The following is a 23,990-nucleotide window of genomic DNA, read 5'->3' as shown; positions in this document are numbered from 1 at the left end:
TTCAACCACTTCCTTTCGTACAAAACAATTAATATTTTCCAGGACACACTCAATCCGTCTTAATACCCCAACAATGCCATCAAAGCACCTTTAGGGTGAAAATATACTGGTCCGCGCGTCAGTCTGTGCGCCGCGAAAAAGTCGTGCCCTCCTCTTTATTTCCTATCGTTGATTTCACCAAAACGACTAGTCGCTCGGACGAAACAAGAAGTGCGTGCAAGCTACAATTCTTTCGCACGTGCGGACGACTTTTTCGAGGCCAGCCTTGCTATCGCAGTGTTCCGTCCAGGGGTGAAGGCCGACCCACAGCTCGTCAGCATCCAGTCTGTTCATTTCCTGCCGAGATGGAAGACGAAAGACTGATTGTTGCAGTTCGCTCCAGAGAGTTTTTGTACAACAAAGCCGACAAAAACCACAGCAATCGAGAGCTCATTCAGCAAGCATGGGAAAGTATCGCTATGGAAATGGGAAACGAAGGTAAGTTTCATAATCTCTCTCCCTCTCTCTCTTGTCTGTCTGTCTCTCTTTGTGTATGCACGCACACACACACACACTACACAACACACACACACTACACAACACACACGCACCCACGCGCGCATACAAAATATGCACAGAGTGTTTTGCCGATCAGCTATTTTATTTGTTATTTTGCACGAAAGTGAAATCTGGCCTCTTGTGCTTGTATGTGACTGCCTGAGCGTATGTCGAGTGTGTGTAGGCATGAGTGAGCAAGCATATGCATGGTGTGTGTGTGTGTGTGTGTAATCAGTGTCTGTGTGTGTATGTGTGTAGACTTATACGTGTGTAAATTTGCAGGTGCGTGTGTTTGTGTGTGCATTGGTATGAGTGAATATGTGTTTATTTGTGAGGGATGTGAGCGCATGCCTGATTGTTGTCATTGTTTTAATGTTGCACTGCCACAGAGCAATTTTTCGTTTTGATTCAGCATCAACTATTAAAAACAAATGTCGGTAAACAACACATTCTCTCCCTGCTTTCTGACTAGCATTACAGTTACAGTCATGGTTGTCTCTGCTTGATCTGATTCCGACTCGTGTCTCTTACATCATCAGTTGAGCAAGTCATTTTGCCAGGAGAGACTTCCTGCTGGAGACACGAAGTACGACTTGAACGCATCGCGCACTGAGATAGCATCTTTGGCTGGCCTGGCATTGGCTGCTGGGAAATCTTCCCACTCTCCCTCGTTGTCAGTCAGCGGTAGGCCTTGGCACTGCGAACCCTTTTCTTGAATGTAATTGTGTAGAACGCAGACTGCTTTGACAATGTCTGTTGCAAATTCTGGGTCCACTTCCATGGGCTTTCTTAAGACACGCCACATGCTGGAAGCAATACCAAATGCACATTCAACTTGTCTCCTTGCTCTTGAGAGTCTGTAATTGAAGATGCGTCGATCATTGTTTAGTTGCCGTCTTGGAAATGGTCGCATCACATTTGGCATCAGTGCAAAAGCTTCATCACCAACAAACACATGCGGGAGTTCAATGTCAGTGTTTGTAAAAAGAGGTGTCTGTGAAAATGCCACTGTCACTACAACTTCCGTGACTGCCCACGTCTACCACCAGAAATTTTCCATCTGCGTCTACAACTGCCATAAGGACAATGGAGAAGTGGTGTTTGTAGTTGTAGTACAGGGAGCCGGAGTGCGCTGGAGCTTTGACCTGCACATGCTTTCCATCTATGGCTCCAACGCACAGAGGAAAATTCCATTTTTGAAAGAAATCCTCTGCTGATTTCCTCCATGTTCTCTCATCTGGAACTGGCATGTGCAGGGGCTGTAGTTTGTTCCACAGAACTTGCACTGCTTCCCTGATGATATTGCGGACTGTAGTAAAGCCAAGGCGGAATTGAAAAGCCAAGGATCTGAATGAATCTCCAGTTGCCAGGAATCTGAAATCATAAATAAAGAAATGGTGACAATGTAGAAATGAACAGATAACGAAAGATTTACACAGAAGTTAAGAGTGACATGATTTACAAGTAACAATTCTGCTGATATAATTTTAATGACATTCGTGCTTTTACTGAATCCCCCCCTTGTTCTTGTTTTCAGCAACAGCTGTGGCCTGCAAAACAAGATGGACAAGTCTCCGTGACTACTTCTTGAGGAAACACAAAGAGATGAAGCAAACCACATCTGGACAGGCTGCCACCAAAAAGACAAAAATGGCATTTGTATGACTTCATGCAATTTCTGATACCTACATGTTCTACTGGAGCTAGCAGCAGTAACTTGCCAGATGAAGAGAGCAACGCTTCTCAATCTGACGATGAGGCCGAACATTCACAAGAAACTCGTGCCAGTCCTATTTCTCTTCAGTCTGAGGAGAGTGCATTGTCAGCTGTCAGCAACACCCAGCGACGTCGGAAAAGAAAAGCTACGACCCCTAAAGCCTCTGACATTGATTTGGAATTCCTGACACCACAGGAGCCGCAGGAAGTTGATGAGAACGACCATTTTTTTCAAGAGCCTGCTTCCTTCTTTGAAGACTCTTGATAGACTGCAAACAATGCATTTCCGTGCGGATGTCCAGCGGCTGCTGCTAAGTTACCTGGAAGAAGGTTCTAGCAGGACAACAACTAACAGGCCATCTCCAGCAAACCTTCCACATGCAAGCTCGTCTGGCCGTTCCAGCTTGCAGCTTGGACAAGTCTCATCCGATCCATACCGGTCTCATGGAACTCCACAGAGAGGCGCTTCTAATATCCAGCATCTCTTTCCCAATCATATCTTGGAGATGACACATATTTCACTCATGGATCTCAATATTGATCATTTGTGTGTGACAGACAGACGGACACACACACACACACACACACACACATACACACACCAACACACACACACACACACATGCACACACACACACACACACACACAGAATGAGAGACAGACACACACGCACGCACACAACAAAATACACACACACACACACACACACACAATCTTACTTCTGTATTTCTCAATTGAGGTTTTGTTCCATACGTCTCATTTATTTTGGTTCTATACGGATTTTTTTCCAATACAACTTTCTTGTTTACATTTAGCATCTTGTTTATCTGTATTGATGTGAGTGTGTGTGTGTGTGCGTGTCTATCTGTGTGTGAGAGAGAGAGAGAGAGAGAGATATTGCTCTCAATCAATTAAACAAAGAAACAAAAAAAAAAAAAACAAACAAAAAAAAAAATTGCATAACTCACCTCAATACCAACAGCAAGCGTTATCAGCTGAAATTGGTTGCCTGAAATTTGTGTACTTCTTCTCCAAATCTGCAGCACACAAGTCTAGCAAAGCTTTGTACTTATCAGGCGTCATTCGCACATAATTCACAAATTTCTCTTCATGTTCGAGCAAGTCAGGTTTCAAGTGGTAGTATGCTCCATGTTCTTTTCTTAATCTGTTTATAGGATGCACTCCAATCTCCGACAACGCGGTCTATTCTGTCTTCTTCTCCTCCACCACCACAAAATAAGTTTCTGCCGCCTGCTCAGCGCCATTTTGCAAAGTCGTGCGGAGTCGCGCGGGCTGATGTGATCACCCTTCCGACCTAGCGGCACTTTTTTTTTGCGGCGCACAGCTAGACGCACGGACCAGTATATTTCTAGCCTTATGAACACTAGAACATGTGGATATATACATGTATTTGTTGCTTTTCAATAGGAAAAAAATAGTCTCTTTATGGAAAAATCATTGCATACTGCTCTGTCATGGAGTGGTATACCTAAACTGTGATCAAGGAAATCTCCATCCTTTCCTTACTAGCCCCACAAAAGAAATGAATTGTGAGGCTTTAAAGGGTGGGTATTGAGATGGGCATAATGCCTTTTGCAGCACTGAAGATGCTCTGCTTGAGAACAGGCATCTTGAATGCCATTCACACTTCATGCCAAATCTCTCATTTCCACATTCAATTTACATTGAAGACTTCAGTGCTGGTAGACTTGATGAGTCTCTCATTGTGGAGATTGTATTGTGTCTCATTGTCTCTTCAATCTATGCCAGTTACACTTCAACCAAGTTAACTACTGAAAAAATGTTGATTACTGGACATGCTAGCTTTAAGTATTCACAGAAGACACTGTTGATAACTGTGTTGTATGGTATTGTGTTGTATTGTATTGTGTTAAATTGTATTGTACTGTATTGTATTATATTGTATTATTACTTACAACATATTTCTATGCGTGAAATTCAGGCATTCTTTTTAAACCTCCAAGCATATTCATATTATTTGTATTTCTATTTGTATTTTGTTCTTTTTTTATCACAAAAAAAAAAAAAAAAAAAAAATGGGGCTGCTCTCCCCAGGGAGAGTGTGTCGCTACACTGAGAGTGCCACCCATTTTTTTTGTATTTTTTCCAACATGCAGTTTTATTAGTTTTATCATATCGAAGTAGATTTCTCTACAGAATTTTGCCAGGGACAACCCTTTTCTTTCTTTTATGTGCACCAAGTGCATGCTGCACACGGGGCCTCAGTTTATCGTCTCATCCGAATGACTAGCATCCAGACCACCACTCAAGGTCTAGTGGAGGGGGAGAAAATATCAGTGGCTGAGCCGTGATTCGAACCAGTGCACTCAGATTCTCTCGCTTCCTAGACAGACGCATTACATCTAGGCCATCACTCCACTTGGATTCCTTTCAAAATGGATTTGTGTCCAGAAATTATCCAGGGATCCTCCTGTTGCTATGGGAGGTTTTCTCCATGCACTGAGAGCATGTTGTATTCGGGACACCTCAGTTCACCTTCTCATCTACATGGTGAGTGCCATGACCACCACTGAAGATCAAGTGTAGGAGCCAGTAAAAATCCTCAGTTCATATCTTGGACTTGTCTCGTTCGTCATTTATCAGATGGAGTATCTTGGACTTAAACCCATGGATGCGTGAAGTCACATCATCTTGTGGGCACTTCTCTTTTCTGCAAGCAACCATCGTGAGATCTTCTCCACTGGGCGGCATTATGGTAACTGACTTCCTTACCATCCTCTGGATGACTTCAGGGTGAAAGCTGGTGTGCAACGGAGGAACCTAGCGTGGCTGAAGATCGTGAATCGGTATTACATTCCCCCTGAACACCCTGTCCCTACATCCTCTCTTTGACCTCCTGCTTCCTTTATTTCACCAAGAAAGGTCTTTCCTTCCATCCACACAAGCTGGATGGTGTTTTTTTCAGGATATCAACATGTCACAGGTAACTCCCAAGTGTACTTCCACAGCAACATTCTCCAAACCCCCACTGCTCTATCTTAAAATAGGGTATTTGCTGTGTCAGACCTGTGCCAGTGTGTGCAGGGAAGGTAAAGTTGTCTTTCCTGAGGGTAACTGATATAAACTTCCTTTTTTTTTAATTACTGAAAGCTACCCCCCAAAAGGGTAAGGTAATTTTCCAATGTACCAAAATATACTACCCTAGGAGAACATAGTACAGTTTTTTAACCCTTTCGCTGCCAGGAAAATAAAATTTAATTGAAATCTATTTGTCAGGGTTTTTTCACAAAAAACGGGTATAAATTTTCAAAAAATTATGTGCTCTTTGTTATTGGAGAAAGACCCATAAAAGTATATATTTTCTGAAAGGTAAATGAATAAAGAATACAAAACACATGCTGTTTTCCCATTTTATATATTTTTAGTGACATGTTGTTTTGAAATCAGTGTTTTGTTTTTTGTCACATTTTCAACTTGTTCATTACAAACATTAGTCAGGTAATTTGCACAAAAACATCATATTTTCTGGACAAATGGATATCTGCAAACACAAAATCATACTAGAACAACCACAATATATATATATATATATTTTTTAAGAGATAGATACACAATACATTGTGACTTCTCCAAGTGATAAGATGGATGTGAGGCCACGCCCCCTCAGTCTGCACCCCCTTCCTCCTTACACCTCTCACACGGTCACTTGATTCAGTTCTCATCAGACCGCGTTGGCTGCGTGCCAAGAATATCGCTCTGCTGCTAATTCTGTCGACTGCTAACATCTGTACAGCCGGCATCACTCACTGACAGTCGCACCTTGGCCACTCTCTTGATTGCTCCCTTTATTTTCTATCAGATCGTCCTATAAATGTTCATCACTATCTTCTCCTTCGAATTTATGCTTCAATTCTTTCTGAGCATCAGCTAAAGAAAGAAATCTTGGTTGATTTAGTTCGTCACAATCGCATGTCTTGAGCACAGCGTCAGTCCGACATTTTGTTGAGCGAGCGAGGAGAGAAGTCAGGCAAACACTTGGACAGTGACCCAACCAAAACGTTCAAATAAAGGACTGCTTCATGACGTAGATGGGTTTTCTAGCTATGAATAGAATCTAGAGAGATTCCCCAGGCTAAAGCTACCACTATTTTTGTCAACGAAGTGAATGCAAACCAGGGAAAAGTCAGAATATTTCGATGACGAGTTATCTCGTCATTGTGGCAGCGAAGCATACATGCTTGCCATGACGAGTTATCTCGTCATGCAGGCAGCCTAGGGGTTAAGTCCCTCTGCCCCCAACACACATCCTCAGCCAGAGCTGGATTCCACCCAAACCAGTAGTGGTAAATAATATAATTATTCTCCAGATCTGTCACCTGCACATTAACACACACAAACATATCTGTGCACCCCATATACAAATCATGAAGACATCAACATACCACTTACATAATGACGCAGCCAGTAAGACAAGTTCCCATCTTGTAAGCTTTGACTACCAGATAAACAATACTGAAAAGGAATGCGAAGTCTAATGTTGTGGTCATAATCACAGCACATTCAGGTCATGCAGTCTGATTTGAATTGATGAGAGTGTTTGTTCTTGTCCCACAATGATCCTGTCATGGTTGTACACATAGCTAAACGATGCAATGCTGATTTTGATTTAAACTTAGGAGGCTGACAGGGAGACAAAAATATCTATTCAGTATATCAAAAAGAAATCTTGTAGTACTAGTATGTTCATTAACAAAATTTCACAACTCCAAGATCCTTTCTTGACACAAGCCTCTCAGGTGATACTGATACAACATGAGAGCCTTAGATCTTCTCATTGAAACCAAGAAGATATCATTGAAACAGAAACAGAGAAATTCATCATTTTGTGTTTTCATTTATGTGACATAGGGAACCTGTAGAAGACAATATGGTCTAGACACATGAAACTGTGCATTGTCCTGTGTTGAAACCTATATGTTCCTGTTTGTCCATCATGGTGAGAAGGCCAAGAGTATTCACGTATTAAAAAGGAAATTACAGGACAGGAATCAGACCCCTGCCGGAGTCTGCACTAGTGGGTTACGGTTAAGTATGTGTAGTTAAAAGATACTTTCTACTGAAAGCTGAAGATAACAAAATTCAAGGTCTCGAAGAGCTGCCATTTCTTCATTTGTAATAATGCCACAGACCAGGAATAAAATTCTGGATCACTCTTGAGGTGTCAGGTATTAATACCTGAGTAAATATGGATCTTTCTTCCATTGAAAATATCCCAAGCACGTGTAGGAGCTTGGAGTTAAAACTGAGATTCCAACCGACCTCAAAAAGAATGCATGTCCAAGGTTACAAATGATTAACCCCTCCCTGGTCTTTTAGAATCCATCTGTGGGATATGTCATATGCTCTAAATGGTGAATACATCAATTTGATGCACGTCATGTTTGCAGCAGATGAGTTGTCATCTCAGCAGTAGTCCCAGGAAAGATGTCACAGCAACAGCCAAGGTAGCCATCATGCCTACACACGTAAAACAAAGTAAGGTTGAGAAGAAATAGACAATCACAAATATGTAAGTAATTCAAACGTACTAGAAACAATGGGAGAGGAAGAAACACACACTGTGATTCCACAAGCACATACAATTTATATCTGCATGCATAAACACCCAACACCTGTGAATGGATTAGAATACATTTCTTTATTTGATCAAAAGAAAAAGAAAACAATTATATGTAAGTAATGAAGCAAAGAAAGACATGATCCAGTCTGACTGGTTTCCGATCATTTCATTTTCCACTTGATGTATATCAAAATTGTGTTAGTGTCCAGTGAATCTCCAACGGTGAAGTGAGGCTTAAGAATCAAATAGATGCATCTTGTCACCATGTTGTAACGTGTGTGCATCCATGCGCGTGTGTGCCCAGGCAAGTCAAAGTCAGAATTCTATTTTGATAGTGTGTGTGTGTGTGTGTGTGTGTGTGTGTGCGTGCGTGTGTGCGTGTGTGTGTGTGCGTGTGTGTGAAAGTCAACGTCAGTCAAAGTTGAAATCGTAGTGTGTGTGTGTGTGTGTGTGTGTATGTGTGTGTGTGTGTATGTGCGTGCGCGGGGGGCGGGGGGGGGGGGTTAAGGTTAAGATGTGCGTGTGTGTGTGTGTGCGTTCACCGATTTCTAACCAAATGAGAAAGAACACCACAATAATTCATTTACAAATCAACACACCTGACAAGGACCATTTTGTACACAATACAAAAAAGGTAGCGGTGTCAGCAGTAATAACAATAATGATGGTAATGATGATTAACACGATGGCAATGAAGAGGACTGCATGGTGACACCAATCAGTGGAGTGTAGATTCAAACGGAGTAAAAAGCTTCAACAAAGCAGGTTACATGAACTTGCATGTTATTCCCCTCTCTTGTATGACACCCTGATGATCACACCAATGGAGGGAAAAACCCTTTTCTTATTTTGTTTCAACTTTGTATCTATCCTTCTTTTACATTGTTTCCACTTAATCTCCAACCTTCTTTTACTTTGTCTCCACTTTGTCTAGACCCTTCTCTGATTTGTATCCACTTTGTCTCTACCCTTTTCATAATTTGTCTCCACTTTGTCTCTACTTTCTCTTAAGTGGTCTTTACCACAGAAATCAAGCAGGACAGCGAACACATCGACACCGGCGTACGCCAGCCTTGACAACTTTCCGATAGCGAGCGCCATCACGGCAAGCGAACAAGACACTCCGATAACGATCCTGTCTTGGTTGACAGCAGTTGCCTCCCCTTGAGCAGGTGCCCTGGCATTGGCCCATTCTGATTGGCCGAGCACTGTAACACCCTCTGCTCTCATCACGGATGAAGTTCCGAACACTTGCAGTTATGCATGCAAGTTCACTGCTGCTGTTTGTGGCAGATGTCGAACTTCTGATAGATGGTCTGCCTTGGCTGTGGCCTGAAGCATCCTGTCTGCCTGTAGGGTCCCGGCTGGGTTGTCTGCTGCCTGAGGTGGGGCTGGTTCGCCTGTTGTGCAAGCCTCCATTGGCTCTTCTGTTGTTCAAGTCTGAGCTGAGTTGTCTGTGAGGCGCACTTGCACTGCCTCCTCTGTAGGGTCTTCTGACATTGGTTCTCCTACGGGTTGTTCTTCTTGCACTGGTTCTTCTATATGGAATTCCTGCACTTGCTCCTCTGTTTGATGTGCGTAGGCCAGTTCTTCTGTTGCCTGAGTCTGTAAACGATTGTAACCCATGTTTAAGGGTACAATTGACATGACTGTCGTGGAGGATCTACAATGTGAGAGAAGCATGCTGATCTATGCAGAAGCCATTCAACAGGTAAGATGAAGCGCAGAAGTGTAAGCAGGGCAACTCAGTGGAGTACACAGTTGAAAGCAGTGGGACACAGCATAAAAGTATTATAAATACATATCAGTGGTTTCCTTTTCCTTGAAAACTTAATCCAGGCTTCAGTTTATAGCTTCTTTGAAGCACACATGTCCAAGAAATATCATCTCAGTGTGTGAGACAAATGAATGGTTTTATACACATGTTGTCAGTATTAGCTGATGCAGTCTTCCATAGTTCAGTTAATCATTCCGGAGCATTGTGTTCGCACAACTGAATTAGCAGAATATCATTTCCTTTCCTTTCCTTGACTTCATATTTTTAATCCAGCTAGTGCAAACCTTACATCAAGTGTTTTACTTCCTCACTGATCAGAAGTTTAAAGATGAAGTGAAACACATGCGCGTGCGCACACACACACACACTCTCTCTCTCTCTCTCCCTCACACACACACATACACACACTCACCAGCAAACTAAGCTTTACAAGTATTTTGTCAAGTTCTATGAATATAGTTTATTCAGTCATCGAAAAACAAAAAGTTAAAAAATGAACTAAAATTTTCAAAAGAGAAAAAATGAACATGGAAACTGTGGGGACTATTAGAAGTGCTGCTTTCCTATCATTTAAACAGGAAAAAGAACAGTCACAGTTCAAAGCATAAAACAGGAGTCTAATTCGACTTGCACAATACAATTCCACAATGCACATAAGAATGTATTCAGATAAACAAAAAGCCAGGGAAGCTTGTACCATTCACATGCACTTGGACTCAAACGTGTACACACACACCCCCTCTGTATCCTTCATTTGCCAATGACAGTCTCCTCATAACTCCCTCTGTGAGTCTCTCTCTCTCTCTCTCTGTCTCTCTGTCTGTCTTTCTCTCTCTCTCTTCCAAAAACCAACATCACAGTAGACCACAAAGATTTTAGACAAGTATACACAGCTGTTAAAACATAAGTCACCTAACACAATATAATTCAATTCATACAAGATACACAAAGATGTGCATGCATGCACACATGCACACACACTACATAAACACACTCACACACATACAAACGCCACAAGAGATTAACAAAAGTCATGCACAGGCGAGTTCCCTACTATGTATCTGTATTCACGGAAAAATGTCAGTCCTTACTGCAATAAAGTTTGTCTGGATAGAAGTAGCCAAAAACACAAAACAAAATAAAGAAGAAAGAAGAAGACTCAAGTTGCTTTGTAATCAGACATCACTATTAGTTACCATTCTGGTATTTAAAATGGTTTTGGTTCTGAAACAAAAGTAAAAAATGTTTCAATCTGTGGTTATCTGATATAGTCATTGTGGCACCAGATATCAAGAAAATAGGTTACGAAAATAAAACAAAAGATGACATACAATTTTTTGTCAAAAATGAAAAAACAAACAACAGAAGGTAACATACAATTTTTTTCAACAGATAAGAGAAAACCAACCCACAAAAAACAACTGACAATTATACTTGTGAGTATCGAAGTTCAAACCCACAGTCTTCAGGGTGATACCTTCCTCATGTTATTTATCATGGATTCTGTCTGTGTTAAGTAATCTGATCAAAATGCTCCCCATTTGAATTTAAATTAGTGTATTACAGAGCAATGATGCTACAAGAAATCTACTGTGTGAAGGAAATGGGAATGAAGCATACATAAATACAACTGAAATAGACAGCTGAAAAGCCACTACAGCAGATAATAATATAGATGATGATAATAATATAATATGCAATTATATAGCTCACTCTGCAGCACTAAGTGCATTTAAAACTACATGTAGCATAAATAGTGCAAGAATATATATAAAAACAATATGAAAGATACAAACTCACTAAAAATACAAGTAGTTAGACAAATTTTTGTTATATGACGAAACATATTGCATTCATAAAAGTTGTTAGAAAAAGATCAGAGTGATTATTAAAATACTGTTAATCACAAAAATGAAATAATTATAAACACACAGAGAGAACGTGATAAAAAAAAATCCAGCGATCAGAAGATCCATAAAATAACAAATGACAAGAAATGCATATATAAACTTCATCCAGATCAGAATGTATGAGAAAAATTGGTATCTATCCACTGTTGAATTTTTGTACATTTTCATTTCAAAATACAGTCAATCCTTGCACAACTTAAAATGTTGGAGTTCAATGAAAATCAAAAGCAACAACAACAAAACAACAACAACAACCTTAGACTTAGGACTCTAAGACAACCTAAAGTCCTTTCACAAAAATGCACAGAAATTAGGCCTGAATGTGAATGTGTCCATATCACATAAGAAGCATCTCAGGTAAGATATACTATCACAACTGGCTTGTCAGCTGACATTTGACCAGCAAAACTGTGGTCAGTGGGAGTGGGAGGGGCATGGATGGCCATAGCTATTCTGTAGAAAGAGGTGTTATCTTTGTTCGAACTGATAGTAATGTATGCATTATTTACTGCCATTTCAACATGAGTGTACTTTGTATGCTGTCCATAGTGTTGAACAATAATTCTGAACACAGCTGCCTTATATGAACACAAAAAGACACAACTTTGGTCTATTACATTAACTTACTTTCGTTCATACACACACACACACACACACAGAGCAAAAAGTAGCAGGGAAAAAACCCACAAGTACCCGACTGTAGTTTAAAGCAACTGCCTCAGTATCACAATACAACAACTCAAACTAGACACTGCTCATATCATAACTCATTATGAGATAAAACTGAGCCAGTAAGATTGTTTGTACCTTGCCGAGAAGAGCTGGCCCCCCCGGTTCTGGAGACACCTTGGTACGACTCTCCCACCTGGTACCCTCGTCTCTCCAGGGTTCCATCTCCGCCGCCTCCTCTGGAGGGTGCTGGGCTTGGGGGAGGAATCCTGTGCAGTTTGTTCAGGTCCTGTGAGGACAGCTGTCCATCATAAACAGAACCATCCGGCCACTGGATCCTGAGCTGCACAGCACTCTGGGATCCCAGACCAAAGTGTGCCACGGGCTCCATCTGGCAGAGGTAGCCTGATCCCCCGTCCACCACACGTGTCAGGCGAGTGTTGTCACCGAGGGTGACTGTGACCTTGGCGCCCCGAGCTGGAGCGTTGAAACGGGTGAGGGGCATGATTCGGAGCCAGTTATTGTTGTGGCCGGATGTCACGTGGTAGAGACTGAGGTCCTGGGCGCTGGATTCTCCGTGAGACAGCAGGAGTTCCAGTTGTCCATCTCCGTCCATGTCTGCCACAGCTCCTCCTGTGATATAACAGTTCTGTTTAGCACTCCCAACTCAGAAATGAGCCAAAAAAAACTGTTTACATAACATCATAAGCCTTGTCTGCTTTGATGATTACAATGATCCAAAAGCAGATTACACACATTCCCTTGAGTGGCCACACACATACACACATATTAACACATGCATGGCTTAACATGCATCTGTTCCTCAACCAACCAACCCAACCCCCTCCCCAAACTCCCTTGTCCCAACCACCCTTTTTATTTGGAAACCAACACTTTCTGAGAAATACTCTAAATGTTAATCAATTGTTTGTTTTTTTTGTTTTGTTTTTTGACATTTTCTTGCAAAATTAAGTTTATTATGTGAAGGAACACATGTTCCCATGTCATTTTCTGCCCAAACCTAAAAACATGAACAATCTGTTTCTGTTTGATTTTTCATTTTCACTCCCATGTAATGACTTACCAAAACTAAAGATCAAACCAGACCCTGCAAGAACTTCCAAACAGGAGAGAGGGTGATGGATATGATTTGGAAAAGAATCTCAATTCATACCTCCTGACATAAACATGCTCTCACCTGTGCCATAGCCATTAGGCTCCAAGGCATCACCGATGTCAAGCTTTGTGATGCTGACACCACCAGAACTGCTGGGAGCCACCCGGAACACGCGGTTCTCCCAAGTTTCTGGAGGGCTGCTGCCCCAACCACGGCTGTACACAATGTTGTTGTAGAACACTTCCAGAACCCCATCGTTGTCAAAGTCAGCGGCTATCACTGTCCGGATAGGAGATCTTGCTGCCATCTCAGGACTGGATGCATTCTGATGACAGTGTAAAGACAAGTCTTTTTTAGTCAATTGATCAGAAAGACACTTGCTGACAGAAAAAAAAGGGTGGCGCTGCACTGTGGAAACTTGCTATCTCCAGGAAAACCTTTCACACAAAGAAATCTGCTTAAACAAAAAAATGCAATACAATTATCTCCTGAAGATAAACTGACCTCCTGCACGGTCTGTTCCAGATATTCTCATCAGCTGTTGACACCGACCAGTCTTAGACTTTTAATCAAACCAAGGAGGAATGGTGCAAGGTGCAATTAAAACAAAAATTTTGAAATGGAATCAAACTTGAATCTAACAGAAGAGGGTGAAACACATCATATAAATCATATCATGTTGTGCTGAATTGTATCGTAAAAAAAAAAAATCTGTCAAAACAGCTTTCTCTGTGTGAAATTCAGGCTGCTCTCCATCTGCAAATGTACTTGTTTTACTATCAAAGTGGATTTTTCTACAGGATTTTGCCAGGAACGTTCCTTTGTTGCTATAGGTTCTTTAATATGCACAAAATGCATACTGCACATGGAATTACATGGTTTATTACTTCATCTGGAAGACTAGCACCCAGACCACAATTAGTCTGGTGGATACGGAAGCAAAGTCATGGTTCATGTAGGAATCGTACCACTATACACTTTTTTCCAAGTTGGGAGCATTACCACTAACCCTTCCCTAGTTAGGAGCATTACCACTAAGCCTTTGTTCCCAAAGATCCTCAGCTTCTGTCTAGGTCCCCTACAAAGGAGGTACAATTTTGTTCTCCACAAAAATCTTGCTTCTTCATGTTTGTTTTAAAATAATTTTTATCTTAATTGATTTTCATCTTGATTTTTTTCATTGCCCCCACACGTAAGACCCCTATGGCTTTGATGTCTAAGGAAAACTTCCTTGCAAACAGTGTCTCATTTCTGTCTTAATTTCTGTGATAACAAGGCTAAAAAGCAACAAAAACATTCTTTTTCTTTGTTCACATTTGTGTTTTTGACTTCTCAAAATCAGAATTCAGTTTCCAAAAATCCAATTACTTTCTTACTTTTCCAATTTAGCAAACATTTTGTTCATAAAAATATGATTCCGTACTTGTCCTGAAAGAAAAGGAATACAGTGCCCACTTTTTCAATTTAATATTCATTTTATTTCTAAAATTAAGTTTAGGTACTTGTCCTGAAAGTAAAAAATAAGTGCCCTCTTATCAATTTAATAACAGCTTTGTTTTGAAAATAATATTTGTGTACTTGTCCTGAAAGTAGAAAATAAATAAATAATAGAGCCCACTTTTCCTCTTTAAATAACTACTTTTTCTTTCCAAAATTATGTTTATGTACTTGTCCTGAAATTAAAAATAATTAAGTGCCAAACCAGTATAACAACAGGCAAGGGAGAGATGTACTGAGCATCTCAAAGCTTACATAGAAGGTATTCACTCTAAAAGGGAGGTGTGTTTGTCATTTAAAAACTTACCTGGAAGGTGATATACAAAGGAAAAGGTGTATTGAGTATCTCAAAGCTTACCTGGAAGGTGCTAAACAAACAAAAAGGTGCATTGAGCAGCTCAAAGCTTACTCGAAAAGTGAAGTACAAAGGAAATGGTGTATCAAGCATCTCAAAGCTTACCTGGAAGGTGCAAAACAAAGGAAAAGGTGTATTTGGCATCTCAAACCCCCGAAAGCGGAGCATGACTGCCTACAAGGCAGGGTAAAAACAGTCATACACGTAAAAGCCCACTCGTGTACATATGAGTGAATGTGGGAGTTGCAGCCCACGAACAAAGAAGAAGAAGAGAGCATCTCAAAGCTTACCAGGAAGGTGATAAACGAAGGAAAAGGTGTATCGAGCATCTCAAAGCTTACCTGGAAGGTGATATATGAAGGAAAAGGTGTATCGAATACCCCAAAGCTTACCTGGAAGGTACCATCCTCCTGTTGCAGCATCAGCCGATGAGGGTCCATCCAGTTGCCGTACACAATGTCAATACGACCGTCGTTGTTGAAGTCCCCTAGCGCCACCCCACGACCAGGGGATGGGTCACTCAAGCCTATAAACAAAATGAACAAAGAAATAGATAATAAAAAAAAGAAACAAAAACAAGAAAGAATAAAGAAAAGAAGAAAAGGAGGAAGAAAATGAGTGAACAAAGAAATACGCGTAAAAATGAAAAAAAGAAAAGTGAAAAAAAAAAGGAAAAGAGAAGTAGAAAGGAAGGAAGAAATCACAAAAAAGGGAAGAAAGGAAAGAAGGAAGAAAATCAGAAAGGATGGGAGGAAAGAAGGAAGGTAGGAGCCAATCCCAAAAGATTCAGATGGAAAAGTGAAAAGAAAGAAAGGCAGAAAACGTAAAGAAAGAAAAAAGAGAATGGATAACCTCCCAAGAATATTTTTTCATGGCACATGTATTTTTTGTAACATGTTCAAGTGTAAATTATGGCATTCTTTGTGAATGAAATCATCATTTAAGAATTGTGACTATCACTGTTGTTCAAGTCCTCTCCTGCTTATTACACACCCAGTGGTTGTCATGTATATGCACATGCATATCACCACACACACATATCAACATACACAGACAACCATCCATACACTTACAAAATCATCACACACACACACACACCCATCAACATACACAAACACTCAGACACAGACACACACACATATCATCATCATCATCATCACACACGAATACACATACCTAATTCTTGAGCCATGTTGGTGAAACGCCCATTGCCATCATTAACAAAGAGTGCATTCCTGGGGTCATTGCCTCGGTAGCCACCTTCATTGTCAAAGAAGATGTCAGAGTGTCCATCATTGCCCATGATAGGCCCCACAGTAATGCCACGCCCACCTGAACACAACCAATCAATCACAATTCGATCAGCCACACCCACCTCACAAAGCCGCATAATTACAGATCAGTAAGTGCAGCACATGTATAACTGTGTTAGAGCTTGACCAAGAAAATGTCCTTCTCTCTCATCTAAAATACATATATATATCTCTAAAATACATATATATATATCTATATATCTATCTATCTACAGATATATAGGCATACAGATATATTTCTATATCTATATATCTAAATTCATATCCAGACAGATAGATCTAGATAGACAGACAGACAGATAGACATAGATAAGACAGTGACAGAATTCAAAATGCATTTTTTATCAAATATAAACAAAAAAAGCACAAATTAACTAAACACCTATGTAGGAAGCACCCACCTGTGGACATGGCAATACCAGCTTCCTGTGCCACATTGCGAAGAACGATTCGGCCACTGGCCACATCGGATGCTGCCTCGTCCATCTCGATCAGGCCAAAACTGCCCTGACCATCTGATTAACACACAGACATCTTCAGTTTCAGTTTCAAGGTGTCACAGTGTGTACTGATTGGTCCATTTAAGCTACATCACATCTGCTTTGGGCAAGATTTTTTTTTTTTTTTTAAAGAGAAAAGGAGCATGTCTGACATTCACATGAACCAAACACATTGGTCAAGCTTACCTTAGGTTTTTGTAAAACATTAACATGAAATGAAATAAACATAATCAAAAAACATTAACAAATAAGTAAATATATTGAAACACAATACAGTGATTGATGTGTAGAAGGCAAATGATTGAAGTAAAACTAGAACAAAAATGAGCCACTCGGTGAACCTGCATGCAAGTCATCTCCTTATACCGCTACCATGGACTCTAAACTTCAAAGTTCATTTCAGGTAGGTGTGTTTAATGGCAATAATGTGCTTCCCAAACCACTGTGACAGGAGCACAGCTTGATCAAGGTAAGGAAGTTAACCATATATTTTAACACTCTATATGTGTGTAATGAAGTTAAGTGTATATTTCAATACTCTGTCAGAAAAAGACCATTATTGAAACCATACTCTTCAGAAACCCAAATGCTGTTAAGTTCTGTAGTCTATCCATGTCCAAAATTTGGGCAAAATAGTACAAGTTAGCAAAAATTTCTAAAAAATTATTGTCCAAAATCATTCAATTATTACTTCTCTTTTTGGTTGGATTCTTCTATAAATGTTTTCTTCTTCTTCTTCATTCATGGGCTGCAACTCTCACGTTCACTTGTATGTACATGAGTGGGCTTTTACATGTATGACCGTTTTTAACCCACCATGTAGGCAGCCATACTCCATTTTCTGGCGCGTGCATGCTGGGTATGTTCTTGTTTCCATAACCCACCGAACGCTGACATGGATTTCAGGATCTTTAACGTGCATAATTGGTCTTATGCTTGCATATACACATGAAGGGGGTTTAGGCACTGGCAGGTCTGCACATATGTTGACCTGGGAGATCGGAAAAATCTCCACCCTTTACCCACCAGGTGCCATGACCAAGATTTGAACCCAAGACCCTCAGTTTAATGCTAAACCCACTCGGCTATTGCGCCTGATTATGTTGATTTAAATTAAGCTGCTTCAAGCAGCCACTTCCCTGTTCTGATTTGAGTTTAACTGTGCATTAAAAAAAAAAAAAAAATTCATTGTGTACAGCAAAATCTTGCCACTTGTATTGTCACCATGTTTTACTTGTCACTGCCATTTTCTTCCATTCATTTCATTTTTTCCATGTACCCCGATATGGGGTCTTTCTGGATTAATACCTGAATATTTTAAATGTCCCAAACTTTCTCTACATATATCAGCACATGCATCCGTGCATGCGTATTAGCATATGCAAGTGTGAGTCCATGTATGCATGCAGTAGACAAACATATGACTAGCGATAACAGCTAACAGCTACAACAGACTGTTACTCACACTCGGCGTAAGTGGCCAGGATGATGCTATATTTGCCAGTCCCTTTCCGATCCACAGCAGCAACTGAGCGTCCAGCGAACATGGACAGGGCCCCATTGTTGCCAGCATCATCGAACAAGTTCTCATACCTCTCCCTGCCATCTGCACCTCGCCGCCACTGGCAACATGAATAATGATAATAATGACAACAATAATGATCATTATAAAGCGATTTCAAACCTTACAATGACACATAAGTCAGACACAAAGCACACAAGAACACACGCATGCATTCGCATGCACACAAACAGGTGAGGATTTAGTTGTTGTGTTTTTCCTTTTAAGATCAGTTTCTTTTTGTTTTTCTTTTTCCAACTTGTCTTGTGGTATTTATAAAAGTTATTTTAGATAGATCAGGTATAGGCCTTGACAACCCAATAGAGAAACCATACACAGTGTATATATTCATAAATTTAGTGTTGTGCACAATCAACTTCATCACATTTCGCACAATTGTAACAATAACCCTGAAGCACATCAAAATTCAATGTACATACTTCTTTGTATAAATCACAAGTGGTTTCCTTTTTTTTGTATGATTCATGTAACTGATATAAGCATTAGGTCACTTGTGGGCTTTTCCAGTGCAAGATGAACAGTCTATTTTAAGGTTTTCCCCTGATATTTCTTGTATCTAAAATAAGGTGGATTCATCTACCATACCTTTTATATATATACTTTTTTAAACAACAATCAAGATAAAATTGACCAAAATAAAGAACACTACATGGGAATAATACTTTAAAAAAATATTCATAATATTCATTTTATATACTTGATTTATCTATAAGGGCCTAAAATACTCATATACTGACACCTGTAAGTCAAGTGTCTTACCTTGAACAACTTGTCCTTGTACCTCTTTGGTCCACTGTACCTGTCGTTAGTGTTCAGAAAGTAGATCTCCTCTCGGCCATCCCCATCTATATCACAGGCACACACTCCAATGGCTTGGCCTGCCCACACACATACACTACTTGAATCTAATAAATATAAACATGCAGAAAAGCCCACACACATACACATACACTACCTGAATCTGATTATATATGAACAGGCAGACAACCATATCTGCATGTATGCATACATGCTTTTATGTTCTTTCCAACAGGTACTTTCAACAAACACATATGCATATAAAGATATAAGTATCTCACAAGTTATAACATCATATATTGAATGTTTAATGATATTATAGGGTGCTTTGCTAATATTAAAAAAAAATAAAATAAAGCAACTAAATAAGAAACAGATTAATATTTCAAATCTCAAATGAGGACTGACTGCACATCTTTAATCTGAGCATACCTTGAGAATCTCTGAGGGCTTGGAACCTGTCATCCTCTTCTGTTGCCAGGTTGTAGTAATAACCTGTTGTTTTGTCCAACTTCAACACCAGGTTCGGGCCTGAGAACCTGTGAGTCAGAAAAAAAATGTAAAAGATGAAATTATATCACTTAGGTGAAGTGAGGAAAATCAGGCTTCAATTTCCTTTCATAGAAAAACAACACCATGTGGAAACAGGACCCGGAACCCTGGTCACTGGAGAGTACAGGATTGCAAGTCCAATTACTAGCTGATCCTGTAACAATGCCTCCATCAATTAGGAATATAGATCACAAAATATGCCCTTCACACATTGCAGAATTAAGGCTGAGGTCAAGCAGAAGCAATAATGCAAACTTATAGAAAGAAAAATGCATGAGTGTACGCTGGACATGTTGACAAAGATCTCCCAAAAACATAAATGCAATCATAGGTCATAATATAGGCAGGGGTAAAGCAGCGTACATATGAACCAAACAGTTTACAGCAAAATGAGAATGATTTCAAGGAAATGGGAGAAAAATGAAGAAAAAGAATAAAAACAAGGAGAGAAACAATCCCATGAAAGAGTTGACAAAGAAAAACAAAACAAAACAATAGCAGTAGTGCAACATTGGATACAGTAGCAGTATAAAGGCAAAACAGCAGTAGCTTCTTTGCTTGTTTGTTGTGAAAAAGCAATTCTCCAAAACCTGTAACCTCCACTCACATACACAACTCCAGTCTCCTCCCCTCACATACATGATAACCCAAGAGCAGAGCTATCATTAAAGCAGAGGCCAAGACAGATGAAATTAAGGGAAGAAATAGCCAAAGGTAACATACATGACTCTAGCAAGGATAACATCAATGGCTGCTACCATTACAATGACTAATTCAAGACTTGAGATTTAAATAATCACAAAAGTAATTATATAATCGAAAAATGAGACTAAAGAATGTACTATTCATTTTTCTGCCTATTCATTCCATAATGGAACACATATGAGTGAATATTCTTTGCTCATGTTATTACAATACAGCAACATATGCTCCTTAAAAAAAACCCATAAAAATTAACAAATAAAGTACACATGTCTATCATGTACAAAGGGTACTTGTAAAAATATATCTAACAGTATTCTTGGCAAGATACATCAAATAACATAAGACCTGACCATACTACTCCAGTTCATCAGAGCGACAAAGATTAACATGACAGTCCAACACATCACTCCCTCTCACCCAGCCACAATCCACTCCAGTTCACCATCCCCATCAACATCAGCCACAGCCACCCCGTAGTTGAGCTGGCGGGTGGAAAATGGGATCAGGCGGGATCTGTCGGTGAACATGCCGTGAACAGGTCTGCTGGAAAGGTGACAGGCCAACATCCCGCAAGCCACCAGGGATCCCAGCATGCCAAGTGGAAGTCGGCGTGTCATGAAAAGAGTCACTAAAGACCGCATGTCCAGTCTTCTATGTTCAGACTTCCCCCCCCTGTAGTTATGTATAAAAAGGCAGATTTAAGAAGAAATGTACACAGACACACACATGCACACATAGTTTCTCATGCATATCTAGTCATTGATATATGCACTGTTATGAACATGTGTATTTGTGTCAGCATGTGTGTGTGTGTGTGTGTGTGTGTGTGTGTGTGTGTGTGTGTGCGCGCATGTGTGTGTGTGTATGTATGTATGTATGTGTGTGTGTGTGTGTGTGTGTGTGTGTGTGCTTGTGTGTGTGTGTGTGATCATTTATTTACGTCTATCCACAGTTGTGATTTTGTATCAAAAGCCACACCTCTCCCATTCCGTCATCTTGCCTTATCTGATCACTCCCTTACCACCACCACCACCCCCTCCACCTCTCTCTCCTTGATTTGAGAGAGGTGTGTGTGTGTATGTGAGTGTGTGTATATATATATATGTGTGTGTGTGTGTGTGTGTGTGTGTGTGTGTGTGTGTGTAATTTTGTATCAAAATCCACACCTCTCCCATTCCGTCATCTTGCCTTATCTGATCACTCCCTTACCACCACCACCCCCTCCACCTCTCTCTCCTCGATTTGAGAGGTGTGTGTATGTGAGTGTGTGTGTGTATATATATATATATATATATATATTAGTGTGTGTGTGTGTGTGTGTGTGTGTGTGTGTGTGTGTGTGTGTGTGTGTGTGCACTCCTTCATGCGTTTCATGCCCTGCTAACATCAGATCAAGTAGTGTCCTTTCCACATCAATCAATGCCTGTGATAAGTTCAACATTAAGTTTGTGAAAAATTGCTGTATATATGTATCTGACTTCTGAACAATGGAACAATTTCAAACAAATAAAACTAACTGTTTTTTAAGTCTGCCCATGACAAGGAAGAAAAAAATTACCGTCTTTAGATATAAACGTCAACTAAACTGCATGTGTTTTCCCACCATAGTTATCCTAATCCTTTTTTTGTTTTGTTTGTTTTTGCAAACATCTATATCCAAAACAAGTATATGTAATAGAAGCAAACATTGAAGATCCAAATAAAAAAAATAATGCAATGCCCAAGATCAACAAGCAAGCAATCCTAAATGTCTTGTTAACTGTATTTATCACTCAACAAAATTTGTATCCATACGAAACAAAGATGTGTCAGGTCATTACAAGTTATCCTTACTTCTGTTAACTGCATTGACTCAACTGTGTAGTTTAGCTGAAAAAGACATACAGAGTGAGAGAAACTGAAGAAGAGAGACAGATCGTGAGAGAGAGAGAGAGAGATCAACTGTTTTGTAACAGTAACACGCACACGTGTCCTTCGGAAACTTATACAAACACGTACATCGGTTGAAAAACAAACACGATTGCCCAAGAAAACCGTAACTTCTAACAACATATCTTTTAAAATAGTGGTCAGTGTGATGCAAACTGAAAAATATTACTCAGACTGGAAAAGTTTGAGGTGTAAATATTGTGTCAGCATCTTATACAACTTCATATTAAGTGATTTGCAGAGTCGCTCTGGCACTAAGGTAATGCGGTTCGTCTCATTCTCTTTTTAAAAACTGTTTGTATTTTACATTTTGGTAACTCAGAAGAGCCTTAGTCTCAGAAAGTTTGTTGGAAAATCAAAGGGAAAAAAAGATAAATAAAGAAGAAGAGGCACTTACAGCTGCAAAAAGAACTCCTTTGCGAGGGCTCTGCAAAGTACCGACACACTGTCGTCTGCTGGCGCACGAGAAATTCATCACGTGACCAAACTCACCGTTTCATAACCATGCTGTGAACTATTTTTAGCAACGTTTACACAACATCCTCCACCCTGTGCCCCTCTCATCAGCCCCCCCTTGCCCCCATCCCACCCCCCCTCCCAAATCTGAATGCCCCCTCTCTGAGCGTGCTCTTTTGAGTACTTCTCTTATGTAAAGTATAGTTTGTTACGAAACCTTATTTTTTGTCAGAAGCATGTGTTTTCGAATACACGCATGTTTTCACTATCACTATGTGTGCATTCATGGTTCCAGGCTGTTGGTGATATGGCTATTTTTAAGAAAATCCAAAATGAACCGTATTCGAATTAGGGACGAGAACAAGAAGATTTGCAGATGCAACACAAACGATAGAAAATAACTATGCGTTTCGAAACCAAGTACTACAGCCAGGCTACCGACCATACAGAAAAACAACCCCTACGAACTGGTGGAGAAACTAACTTGACCGACTTATCATCATCATATCATATCATATCAAGGCGTGCAGGCCTGACGAGGCCTTTTGCCCGCTTGATGTGGGGACTTGCTGCGTGATTTATTCTACTAATTGTGTTAGTTCGTCTTTGTCAATGTGTGGCCGGTTTTTGTGTTTGTTTGTTTTTTGTTGTTTTTTTGTTGTGTGTGTGTGTGTGTGTGTGTGTGTGTGTGTGTTTAAATAGCCTGAGAAACACATCTTGACATCAGTACAAGCCGCGTCGGTGAGAGGTGTCAGAAACTGCCAGAAACGATTCAAGGGAAGCGATGCACGCTTTATCAATCAATTAATTTATCCGTTTTAATACTCTCTCTCTCTCTCTCGTGCATATGAAGTGGGAGGGGCATGATACCTCTTGTTCAGTCTGACTGAAGAACTTTGCTCAGAACCAGTTTTCAGTTTCAGTCAGTCTCAACGGACTCAGGCGTCACTGCGTCATTGGACAAATCCATATAC

The 23,990-nt window shown here is 40.2% G+C and overlaps 1 protein-coding gene and 1 long non-coding RNA gene across 2 annotated transcripts; one reads left to right on the top strand and one right to left on the bottom strand.

Annotated features, from left to right (window-relative positions):
* Window positions 1-118: 118 nt before the first annotated feature.
* LOC143281755 (uncharacterized) lies at window positions 119-2,958 on the top strand. The gene is made up of 2 exons (XR_013055163.1): window positions 119-477; window positions 2,075-2,958. It is a non-coding gene; the product is annotated as an uncharacterized LOC143281755 (long non-coding RNA).
* A 4,963-nt stretch (window positions 2,959-7,921) lies between these two features.
* LOC143281754 (cartilage acidic protein 1-like) lies at window positions 7,922-23,013 on the bottom strand. Its single transcript, XM_076587034.1, has 11 exons — window positions 22,958-23,013; window positions 21,049-21,303; window positions 19,807-19,913; window positions 19,336-19,454; window positions 18,460-18,616; window positions 16,896-17,009; window positions 16,358-16,513; window positions 15,574-15,707; window positions 13,411-13,654; window positions 12,351-12,845; window positions 7,922-9,461 (listed from the first exon to the last, which is right to left on the bottom strand). The coding sequence occupies exons 2-11, from the start codon at window positions 21,270-21,272 to the stop codon at window positions 8,887-8,889; spliced, it is 2,325 nt and encodes a 774-aa protein (XP_076443149.1). The 5' UTR covers window positions 21,273-21,303; window positions 22,958-23,013; the 3' UTR covers window positions 7,922-8,886.
* Between the last annotated feature and the right edge of the window lie 977 nt (window positions 23,014-23,990).

Source organism: Babylonia areolata, chromosome 4 (genome assembly GCF_041734735.1).
Source record: "Babylonia areolata isolate BAREFJ2019XMU chromosome 4, ASM4173473v1, whole genome shotgun sequence".
Lineage (NCBI taxonomy): Eukaryota > Metazoa > Mollusca > Gastropoda > Neogastropoda > Buccinidae > Babylonia > Babylonia areolata.
Note: the sequence above shows the minus strand (reverse complement) of the source record. Positions and strands in the feature narration are given on the sequence as shown.